General features: G+C 45.6%; 2 protein-coding genes across 4 annotated transcripts in view; both read left to right on the forward strand.

The window, feature by feature from the left end:
- LOC310805319 (uncharacterized protein) overlaps positions 1–12,092 on the forward strand; it is a 40,155-nt gene that overhangs the window by 20,474 nt on the left and 7,589 nt on the right. The window contains exons 1-10 of one of the 3 annotated variants that reach the window (XM_083670926.1): positions 6,596–6,785; positions 8,632–8,748; positions 9,404–9,559; positions 9,658–9,796; positions 9,936–10,105; positions 10,231–10,365; positions 10,633–10,818; positions 10,959–11,175; positions 11,218–11,671; positions 11,859–12,001. The exons of 1 other annotated variant lie outside the window; for it this stretch is intronic. In XM_083670926.1, the coding sequence (XP_083527052.1) occupies positions 6,729–6,785; positions 8,632–8,748; positions 9,404–9,559; positions 9,658–9,796; positions 9,936–10,105; positions 10,231–10,365; positions 10,633–10,818; positions 10,959–11,175; positions 11,218–11,671; positions 11,859–12,001 (1,774 nt within the window). In that variant the 5' untranslated portion in view covers positions 6,596–6,728. Of the gene's footprint in view, positions 1–6,595; positions 6,786–8,631; positions 8,749–9,403; positions 9,560–9,657; positions 9,797–9,935; positions 10,106–10,230; positions 10,366–10,632; positions 10,819–10,958; positions 11,176–11,217; positions 11,672–11,858; positions 12,002–12,092 lie in introns of those variants that run through there. One more of the 3 variants, XM_083670925.1, reaches the window with a different exon arrangement.
- Positions 371–5,307, forward strand: LOC310806467 (desmoglein-2.1-like; the record flags this gene model as incomplete). The annotated part of the gene is made up of 7 exons (XM_083672571.1): positions 371–585; positions 750–892; positions 1,266–1,487; positions 1,643–1,897; positions 1,982–2,106; positions 2,286–2,606; positions 2,751–5,307. Coding segments are annotated over 7 exons (2,760 nt in total), but the record flags the coding sequence as incomplete, so codon positions are not given.

A 12,092-nucleotide genomic window follows, 5' to 3' on the forward strand; every position in this document is an offset into this window, starting at 1 on the left:
CCTGGGACTGGTAGTAAGCAACAAAGCAAGTCCTGCTGGAGATGGAGGAGGGGATGGGGGTGGGGGCGATGATGGCGGTGGAGGTGGAGATGGAGATGGGGGCGGGGATGGAGGTGGGGGTGGGGCTGGCGGTGGGGGTGGGGCTGGTGGTGGGGGTGGGGCTGGCGGTGGGGGTGGGGCTGGCGGTGGGGGTGGGGCTGGAGGTGCGGGTGGGGCTGGGGGTGGGGGTGGGGGTGGGGGTGGGGGTGGAGGTGGAGGTGCGGGTGGAGGTGGAGGTGCGGGTGGGGCTGGGGGTGGGGGTGGGGCTGGGGGTCGGCCTGGGGGTGGGGGTCGGCCTGGGGGTGGGGGTGGGGGTGGTGGGGGGGGGGCGACTAGGCCGGGCAAAAGGCCGGGCAAAAAACCTGTGGCTGGTAAACGTTACCCAGTGAAGATTGCTGTGAAGAACATGCCAGAAGGGCCTGCATTTAAGCCCAAGGTGAAGCCTGTGCCCGTGTCAGAGAAAGTAGGTGACCGTCCATTGTCAGACGTGTTAACAACTTACCCTGCAACTGACGAAGATTCAAGAGGGCCTGCAAAAAATGTCCAGTGAGATTAGTTCACTCTGGCCCTACTTTTCAATTTAAAGAGCAATTTGCATCTTCATTATTGATAAGAGAACATGTACATTCTCATAAAACTACCATCATTATAATATTCATGTTTTGAATCATGCTACTGAGTGTAAAGCCTACATTTTCCTATTGCCATAGGTATGCTAAAGGCCTTGACCCTGACAACTGGATAAGAGTGGACCCAGAGACAGCTGATATTAGACTCAACAAGATGCCAGACAGAGAGTCCCCGTTCCTGGTGAACGGAACATACTTTGCCTTGATACTCTGCATGACGGAGGGCAAGTTCAATCACCACACAAGAGGACAAATAATAAGTCACATACAGTAGCATCAGTGGCCAGACTTTTATATTTTTCTATCATACAAATTCACAGCAGATACCTACAGTACTGGTGTATCTCCTGTTACAGAGAGCATTACTGTAAAAACACTCTTCACTAATTTTAGTGTGTGAAATAGAGGGGTGTGGAATGATCATCTCTGGCCTACTAAGGATAAGGAAACAGTGCTCATATTAAACTCATATTATATTATCATATTATCTTTTTAATATAAATTAATCTGCAGGGCTTGTATTTCCAGCACCACAAATAATTAATTACACTTCTAGGAGTGGAATGCATCATGCTGATGTTCTGTTTCCCTCCTCAGATATGCCTGCTAAGACAGCCACAGGTACCATCGCCCTACAGGTGGAGGATGTTAATGACAACTGCCCCATTATCACCAACACGCTAGAGTATCTGTGCTCTGACACTGATGTGGTCAATGTCACCGCAAATGATCCAGACGCAGCACCCAATGGAGCCCCCTTTCAGTTCACCCTGGTGCCCAAAGAGACCAAGGGAAAGTGGAAGGTGGAGCCCCTCAGTGGTATGAACACTTCTCTGCACAGGGTAGAGATATGGGTGGGCTAAAGATGCATCAATCTTTCGATACAAGAGATGGTGTACTTGATATACCCTTGATTAGACTTCTTACTGGAAGCTGTGATGTTATCACTCATGCCTGTTCCTCTTGCCTTTCAGATACAAGCATCTCCCTCCGGACTCTGGAGCCCCTGTGGCCCGGCAGCTATGACCTTACACTCATCGTACAGGACCAGCAGGGATTGGCCTGCCCAGACCCTCAGCGACTCCATTTCCAGGTGTGCACCTGCGCCGATGGCGTGACCTGTGGGATGAGAGATATAGATGGACAGACAGCTGCTGTCAAAGGAAGTTCATCCACATTCGGAATACTGGGAATAGGCCTCCTGATCCTGGGCTTTCTGGTGCTGCTGGGTGAGTATGGGTTTAGAGAGTGTACAGGGAATTCTATATCCAGGTCATAATGGAGGTTGGAAGTGAACTCCTGTGTGTTTTCAGTTGTGGCTTTCATGCTGCTGACCTGCTCCTCTGGAAGTGCAGGGGGATTCAGCTTTGCTGATCTTCCCTTTGGTACCAAAGAACACCTCATCTCCTACCACACAGAGGGACAGGGGGAAGACAGGGTAAAATACATACAGCAACCAGAGATTGGACCTTTACCTTTAGAAATATATCTACAAACCTTGTTTAAGTGTTTTACATGTGATACATGTGCTGTGCCCACTCTGAATAAGTGTCTCTGTTAATAATGTTAACCACATCTTCTTCCATATCCCCAACTGTAATTTTCTCCCCTATAAAGGAAATTCCTCTCCTCAACGCCCCCATGCAAATTACTCGGATAGGTGCCAAATTTGCGACTCCAGCAAGCAACATGGCCCCTGCGACTATGGCTAGCCCTAACATGGCCCTTCAGACCACGAACATGACCTGCGATACGGCCCACTTCTACAAATCAGGGGTTGTCAGAGAGAGTGAGTTTGGTGGCATGTTCTATGACTATGCTGAGCAGGAGGACATGGAGGAGATGGATCAGAGGGACATGTATGCTGTGGAGGACTGCAGACTTGACTACAACGGCATCGCCCTCCCTGATACACTCCTGGATATGTACTTCTCACAGGTGAGCCCTCAGAACCTGGACACTGAATGAGAGCTATGGCTTAATTTTTTATTGGTTGGAATTATGAAGGGCAATAATGGGTCACTCGTAGCAGAGGGAAATAATACTAATAATGTTTTTTTTCTAATTTTGTGTTATATTTAGAAGGTGATCTGTGCTGCAGAGAACCACATCCAGAAAGACAGTCTGTTGGTTTATGACTACGAGGGCCAGGGCTCTCCTTCGGGCTCAGTGGGCTGCTGCAGCCTCCTGGAATCTGACAACGACCTCCAGTTCCTCAACGACCTGGGGCCAAAGTTCAAGACCCTGGCTGAGATCTGCAGAGGTGAGGAGATTCGAACAGAGGTCAGGAAAAGGGTCTCTGCCCCCCCTCCACCCAAACCCACCATCTCCATGGCAACAGCAGCCAGCAGTATGACAGTGGCGAACAGCTCTGTGTCAGCCCGGCCCCCAGCCCCGACAACCCAGGTGGAGAGGACTGTGGTGACGGAGTCGGCGCGTTCGGCTACACTAAGAGGAGGCCAAGGCCAGACCTTCCTGGTGCAGCAGCAGCAGCCTGTGTACTACACCACCACCCCTGTACTGCAGCCCATGCACTACGTAGTGGAGCCACAGGTTCACAACACTGTGCTGCTGGCAGAGAGGCCCTCTGGTGCCAACCTGCAGAATGTGGTAGTGCTCAACGGGCCTCCATCAGGATCTGCTCAGGGCCTGGTGCTGCAGGGGCAGCGGGTGATGTCTGGCGTCCCAGCTCAGGCCACCCTTGGCAGTGGGGAGGGGATGATGCTGGTGGAGAGGAGTGGGGGTGGAGGGCACTTCACTGGCTCTCAGAACCTGATGGTAGTGGAGGGGCAGGTACCTGTGGGCTTGGGGCAGATAGGGATGGGACAGGTTCTGCAGGGGGGGCAGGTACTGCAGGGGGGACAGACATGGCTCCAGCAGGGCTCCCTGCAGCGAGGGGGCCTCGCAGGGTCTGGCATCCCAGCTCAGTCCACCCAGGGTATGATATTGCTCAACGGGCCTCCTGATGGAACACTAACCGGACACACAGAACACACCACACAGCAGGGGCATACTGGCGTGTTCACCATACCACACAGTGCCCTGGAGAGTGGTGAGACGATGGTCATTGTGGAGGAGAACCAGGGTGGGAGGCAGAGGCTGATGTCCAGTGGCCCACGACAGGCCACTCTGAGCAGAGGAGAGAACATGGTTCTTATGGGGGGTGGTGGACTGGGCCAGGGGGTGCTGGTAGGGGGTGAAGTCATGCTGAACCAATTCCATGGTTCTATGGGGACATTCCCAGGCCCTCAGAATATCATGCTGACAGGTGGACAGGTAATTCTTGGCCAAGTGGAGTCAGAGCAGGTGATGTCAGGGCAGATGGTTCAGGGAGGGCTGATAGAGGGAGAGGTCTGCGGCGGTCATGTCATGATTGAGAGGCCAATTAGTCCAATCTCTCTAAGTCCAGTTTCTATGGGTGCAGTACCTCTGAGACCGCTAAATCTTGGTCCAGCAGCAGAAACAGGTTCAGTACCAGTGCATCTAGAACCAGCTAGGAGAGCTGGGGTGGAGGGTGTGGTGTTGGTGAAGAGACAGGTGAATGGTGCACATGAGGGGTGAACATGTTGCTCTTGGACACAGCCAGGATAACTCATGGTGTAAGCTGTCACAGGGACAATGATGTAATCACTGGAGGCATAGCTGGAGGACAGATCTCACAGAAAGTAATAAAGTAAAGACAATATTGATCATTGTGTTTATTTGACAATACGTATCACTGCATGGCTTGTATCTGTACAAGTTATCTATTAACATAACCTAATATTCTGTGGGTAAATATCGGTGTATGTTTTTTTATTTTGTTCAAGGGTTCTAATTTCCACAAAAATTGTTATTTTGTTTCTGATTGATTTGGAAGAAGCCCTCTTTTGTTTATGTTTTTTGGGGGGTTATTTGCTCTTTTTGTATTTGGATGACATTGTTCATTGAAATCATGATGAATTTGTTCATGACAGGTTATTATTATTATTATTATTATTTTTATTATTATTATTATTTTACATTTGTTAACATGTTTTTTACAAAATAATTAATAATAATTAATAATTCAGCTTCTCTTGATGACTCCCTATGAAAACTGATATGAATCTTTGTCTTCATTATCAGTTTGTCTTTGCCTAGACTTACTGTACAGTATAAGCTGAAGGTGGTATTGAGTGACATACAGTATGTTGTGGTCCATAGTGACGACTGTTCAGTGATTGTGAATAATGTTGCCTGTCAGAGAGAACATATTGGCGCTAACCAATGCCATACGAACAGTGGGCTTGTCGAGAGACATGTGAGGTGCAGGCACAGTGGTGAGAGCGACCTCTTGTGGTGTAATGCCAACCTGCATCAGTTGTATCTTTTCCTTTGGTATACGGAGATATTACCTCTCTAAAAACAAGCTTTGAAGTTGTCTCATTGTGGGGGGACATGCAGCGTTCGGCCTGTAGAGGGAGCTACAGGACCGTGGCAAGGGTTACGGAAGCGAGGCTTCGTTGCGCACCTGTTGCGAATAAAGCCTCTTTAACGAAATGGTTTAAGATGTGTGTCCCTCTGCTTTGGAGGGGAGGGCTGAAAGCCAAGACTGGAAAGTCGACCGAGAGCCAAAACCGAAACATTCTAAATAAACGGGGTTTGTCCCATATCACCACCACCGAGTCCGCCTCTGTGTTAAGGACCTTGTTACACTCATATACAAGGAGTGAAATGTTACAATTTCCCCCACTTCCTGGGTTACTTGTAACACTGCTTGGGGTGAAATGTAACATTTTCAGAAATGCATTAATCATAACCTGCAACCTAGCAATACATGTCTTCATTGAGCATTTGAACAAATATCAGAAGACCATTGCCATTTTTGACACATTATGTGGCACTATTCTTAACCCTGAACCTACTTATCTCACAAACCTAATGAAGATATTTTTCATCCATTACATTGCTCCATGTTGTAGCTAAATGTTCCAACTTAATCATGGACAACGAGCATCAAAGATATCTCCAAAAACTGGCAATACACCTAATATTCGGTATATATGGTAACACTTAGTACAACGCATCCAGTGCCAAATTCCCTCAAAGAAATTACTCTCCCACCTCAAAAACTGATTTTTGCCAATAAAATGTGTCACATGATTCTAACGTGTTCCTTATTTGAGATTATGAGAGTGTTACAACAATCCTGTGTTACAATCATCCCTGGTCTCCCCTACCTCTGGAGTTAGGGTATAAATCTCCCTCTCCAGTCACTAATAAACACCCACCATCCATCAAACCTGGGAAAACACAACCACAAATCACCAATATATATTTGCTCAGTGAACCTGGTGCATTTGTGAGTGGATAGGCCACTCAGGCACCTGATGTGCCCCTAATAACATGTGAGAACAGCTGATCCTGTTTAAACACAAACGATGTGCCGAGCCACAGGTATGCCAAAAACATTTCTCCACCTCTTAAAAAAATGAGTTCACTGCGTCTCAAATTATCTTTCTGATTGGCTTTGAATAGCCTGAAAGGAACATGTCAAAACAACACCACTGGAGCACAGCAGTGTGCATTGTTGACTCATCAGAAACGTTTACCTCAGCTCTATTTCCATTTATCATTGTTTATCAGCTGATAGTATAGGGAGAGCTAGTCAATGCTAGTGCCTGGAGAACTGCATCCACCCAAGCTGTAAGGCATACACAAACACACCTTTCAAAAGCATCCAGGGGGAGGGACAAGGGAGGGGGAGGGGGAGGGGGAGGGGGAGGGGGGAGGGGGAGGGGGAGGGGGAGGGGGGAGGGGAGTCAACTAATCACAAGAGAGAGAAAGAGTGAGGTTGTGGGGAACAAAGAATGAGGTTGTGGGGAACAAAGGAGGGGTTCCGAGAGGGGTGTGGTTGTGAGGCGGATGAGGGGGCATAATTGTTGACATAGGTGTGTCCTGAAGAGAAAGTACTTAAGGCACGTCCTTTCACTTATCTTTAACACCCCCTCACAAGTCCTCAAGCCATCGATATTCTAAGGGGAAGACCGGGATTGATAGTGATCACTAACGTATGTATGGTGCAGTCTCTATGCTGTCATGGCTAGGGTCTGTTTTGCAAGAGTCTTCTTGCTGCTTCTGCTGACATTTGGACTGGTGAGTACATACCCCCTCAAGCTGATCTGAGTGGAGCCTGTAATAGCAGGCAGAGCTATCATTAAAGGCAGATCCGTATATAAGGAGCATTGCTAATTGAACTTACACCAGGGGTGTGACTCATACCAAGACAATGGTTTAGTTTAAGTGTTTACAAGTGCATGAATTAGAGGTGAGAATTAAAACAGTTAAAACTCTAACATTTTTTTTGTATTCGGAACATGACTCCCCTTGAACAGACAGAAAGGGAACAGCTGAAATTGTAATCGCACATTAACTTCAAACAGAGAGTCATAAGTCATTATCATCCAACATCTCAAAACATTTTTTGCTGCTATGTAAAATGGAGCGGAGAAAAGAGGCAGGCATAGACCCCTTTACCTTTGAGGCAGAAGTAGGCTAGCCTTGTGAATGAAGCTCTAAAACGTGTAGACATAAGAGGACAAAGTGTTCTGTCTGGTGTGACTAGAGCATACAGTACAATTTCAGGCATGCAATTTATACACATGTGCACACGTGCATACACAGACATGCACGCATACATGTATGTACATGTAGGATAATAATAGGTCAAAAAGAATCCTGAGTACAGTTATATAGAAAATACATTCACTTCTGGGTTCAGTAATTCTGTGTGTGGTAGTATCTAAGTTCAAGTTCAAGACTTTATTACCATACCAACCACGCAGGTTGTTGAATTAGTATCAGTGCAGCTCATTAAAAGACAAATTATTATACAGATTATACAGTATTTTTTATGTTTTATTCACACACATGAAGAAATTACAAAACAGTAAAAGTATACCATTTATTTAAAATATGTACAGGTGAGGTAAGTGCTTCGCATATTCGCATATTAACTTAAACATTTAAAACATAAAGGTTTGTGAATAAAGTAAAGTACATCATACAGTAGAACTTCCTCATACAACATACAGTACATACATTATATTTATACAATCCATGAAAGACAAAATCACAATAGGAAAAATAGCATATGAAGTGTATTCTCCAGTACAAAAAAAACTGACTAGTTTGTGCTTACTGTACGTCAGGATTGATTGTTTTAACACTTGAACCTCAATCTCGCACACAGCTGCTGATTTACGACTTGTCAGGTGGTAGGGAGACAGAGCAGGTTTGAAGGAATGGAAAATGCAGAAAAAATGTTCCACAATTTTTTTCTTTAATTGAAATCTGAATATACCAAATATTATTGGTAGCAACTGTAGAGGGGCAGAGTAGAGAGAATACATTTACTTTTATGTTATTAAACTGCATGAGCAGTTTTTAAATATCATCCATTGCTAAATTAGATTTAGGTGAGTATGTGTGTGGAATGTAACATAGGCCCATGTGATATTTAACATACATGCTTGAAAGTTTGTGAACCCTACATGGATGGTCATTATTTTTGTATAAAATATTAAAATTAACTATTGACTCTTCAGTTAATAGCTTGTGACACCTCCATTAGCAGCGATAACTTGGAGTAAACGTCTCGTATAGCCACCAATCAGTCTCTGACATCTGTTTTGAGGGATTTTTGCCCACTCCTCAGAAGAACTCAATTGAATGAATGAATTTAATCCATTTTAGAATAAGGCTGTAACATAACAAAATGTGGAAAAAGTGAAGGGGTCTGAATACTTTCCGAATGCACTATACTTTCAAGCAGCACTGTATGTGTGTGGTGTTATTGACTACTTTCCGAATGCACTCTGCAGTTGATCCTGTGATACGTCAGACCCACACCATGGCCCTTATTCCTGTCATAAGAATTTCAACAAAGAAAATCATTTTTTAGAAATTATCCTAACTCTAAATGTGATGTCTTTATATTCAGCTTGCCAGTGCTGAGGCAGAGGCAGAGCGGTCCAGGAGAAGGAAAAGAGAGTGGATCCTTCCTCCTGCCAAGCTGAAAGAGAATAAGGACTACACCAAAAAAGAATTTATCGCCAGGGTAAACAAAACCACCAAACAACATCTCATGAAGATAATTATGTCATGTGGTATTCCCTTAGGGGAGTTTTATGTAGACGGTATGACACACCCTAACCCTAACTCCTCTGGGTGGCATGAGAAACACCATAAGGTATAAAGCCAGGAACTGGTTTATGACAGGATATAGCATTGGCAGTGTGATAAGAATCAGTCTAATGTGTGAGAGGTTCACTTGAGAGAGTGATGTGTGACAGGTGATGAGTTTCAGGTTACCACACTGTTTGTTCTAGTCACACACCTTGATTGTGACAGGTACTTGGCAGTAAATTAATTACGATTATTCTATTATACTGTCATGTTACTTAATCATTGATCATCAAACTCTCCCTCTTCGTGAGATAATTCAATTAATGTGGAATTTCAAAAGATGTTGCTTAGTGATAAACTAACTACTGAACACTGAGAGTATATACAGACAGTATATATGTTTAATGACATGGTTTTTTAAAAGAGTCATATGGGCAGACTTGAATCTGGGACCTGTTGCACATAAATAATCAAGCAGTCGAGCTACAGTAATCCAGCCCCCAATGGCAGTGTTATAGAGAGCTGGTTTAGCCATATAGAGTATATCATCGCTTACCAATGTCTGAGTCTGTGTCTCCTCTGTACAGATCCGCTCTGATATGGATCTGGTTGATAAAGTGGAGTACTCTCTGACTGGCAAGGGGGCTAACCAGCCCCCTTATAACCTATTTGTCGTCGACCCTAAGAATGGGTATGTAAGAATTACTGGCATCCTGGACCGTGAGCAGACAGCACTCTACAACGTGAGTCTCCTCGACAATGGAATTTTATATGGAATAACACAGATTAATCCTTAAGGTATCTGTTGTGAGTACATTTTCATTATTTTTCCATTTGTCAGTTGACTGGAATAGCAACGTACAGAAATGGGACTTTGGCGGAGTCAAACATTCCACTTCAGGTTACAGTCCTTGACGAGAATGATAACCCACCTTATTTTGAGTTGCACGCCGGCAACATCACAGAGTCCAGCAAAGCAGGTACATGAGACGTGCACTTCTCCTAAGTGTGATATCCATGTGTTCCACACACATATCCATAATGAAGACACACCTCATGGCTGTCATTGTCATGTTTGATGGAGTCCTCTCCTGTTGTCCCCTGTCCTGTGAATATCAGGTACCTTCGTCATGCAGATCACTGGGATGGATGCAGATGAGGATGGGACCCTCAACGACCTGATTGCCTACAGCATCGTCAGCCAGGAGCCAAAGGGTAAGGGAGCCATGTTCACCATAGACAAGGATACAGGGAAACTGTATGTCAAAGACAACACACTGGACAGAGAGGTGAGGCCTTAAAACTATCTGCTTACAGTAATATATGTTATCTTCCAATTATGTGATTGCTAAAAGTATCTTGTTTATGTGAATTATGATTGTATATGAAAGTACCATTGCTCTTTTTCCAATAGACCCATGATTTCTACAAACTAGTTATAAAAGGGACGGATATGGGTGGGGCACCTGGTGGACTTACAGGAACAGGGACGGTGGAGATCAAGGTCCTGGACATCAATGACAATGTCCCCACACTGGAAAAACAAGAGGTGAAAAGCCAATCTGTAGTTTTAACCTGAGCACTCGTTAAACACTGCAGTGTATACCAGGCCCAGGTGGTAACCGGCTGGTAATGACTGCAATGATGGACTATGCATTTAACCTATATTCTTAAAATTACTTTCATTCACAGATTGTTTTAATGTCTGTTGTCAATGTTAACCTTACAGTCATCAGCCATCATCCTTCTTTGACAGAAACATACTGGAGTACTTGTCTAATGTGTCCACAACTGCTTTCTATCATTTTTCCCTCAGTATTCCGGGTCTGTAGATGAGAATACTGAGGATGTTGTTGTGCTGAGAATCAAAGCCCTTGACAGAGACCTAGAGCACACAGATAACTGGCTGGCAGTCTTTGAGATCGCCAAAGGGAACGAGGATGGACTGTTTTCCATCAAGACAGACAGGGCGACCAACGTAGGAGTTCTCAAGCTGATAAAGGTATGACTCTGTTATCTTTAGTTCTTACTTTTAAGAACATAATATCAGATTATTGTTTTCACGTACATATTGACTTATTTCTACATGCTCACTCAGCTCTTTTTTTCTCCTCTTCTCTAACCACCATGCCAACCTAACAGGCTGTTGATTTTGAGACCGTCCAGACACTTGAGCTTGGATTGCTCATTAAGAATGTCGCTCCTTTTGTAGAAGGGAGTGCAGTGCTGATGGATGTGGATGTTCAAGTGGGAGAGGGCGAGGGGCCTGGGGCTGGGGCTGGGGCTGGGGCTGGGGCTGGGGCTGGAGCTGGAGCTGGAGCTGGAGCTGGAGCTGGAGCTGGAGCTGGAGCTGGGGCAGGTGTAGATGTAGATGTAGGGGTAGATGTAGATGTAGGGGTAGATGTAGGGGTAGATGTAGGGGTAGATGTAGGGGTAGATGTAGGGGTAGATGTAGGGGTAGATGTAGGGGTAGATGTAGGGGTAGATGTGGGAGTGGATGTGGGAGTAGATGTGGGAGTGGATGTTGGGGTAGATGCTGGGGCTGGGCCTGCGGCTGGGGCTGGGGCTGGGCCTGGACCTGGGCTTAAACCTGGGCCTAAACCTGGGCCTAAACCTGGGCCTAAACCTGGGCCTAAACCTGGGGTTGGGCCTGGTCCTTCTGGAAAGCCTAAACAAAAGCCAAAGAGCTACCCAATTAAGATCGCGGTGAACAACATGCCAGAGGCCCCGGCGTTTAAGCCCAATATAAAGCCTGTCCCTGTGTCAGAGGACCCTGACGACATGCCAAAGGACGGAGTGCTCACCTCGTACCCTGCCTTGGACGGAGATACAGGAAAACCTGCTGAGGACGTTAGGTGAGTGAGGTTAATATGTAAAGTATCAGTCACAGAATCCAGTGAGTCACAGAGTCCAGTAAAGGCAACAACATGTAGCCTGCCGGCTAAGCTAATTACCCAGACATAAGTGATTGTGACCAACCCAGATTTGTTTAATAGGAAATGCATCTGTGAGTAGTGTTCCTCATATAAATCCATCCTCCAGGTATGCCAAAGCCTATGACCCAGACAACTGGGTGACCATTGATGAGGAGACAGCTCAGATTAAACTGATCAAGCAGCCAGATCGAGAGTCCAAGTTCCTGGTGAATGGAACATACTATGCCAAGATAATCTGCATGACCCAAGGTAAACTAGGGTACCATCCAGGACTTGACACAGAAATTCACTTACAGTAAATACTAACAATCTTCTAAAACCAATATGACTTACATCAGTA

Source organism: Argentina silus, assembly GCF_951799395.1.
Source record: "Argentina silus genome assembly, chromosome: 6".
Classification (NCBI taxonomy): Eukaryota; Metazoa; Chordata; class Actinopteri; order Argentiniformes; family Argentinidae; genus Argentina; species Argentina silus.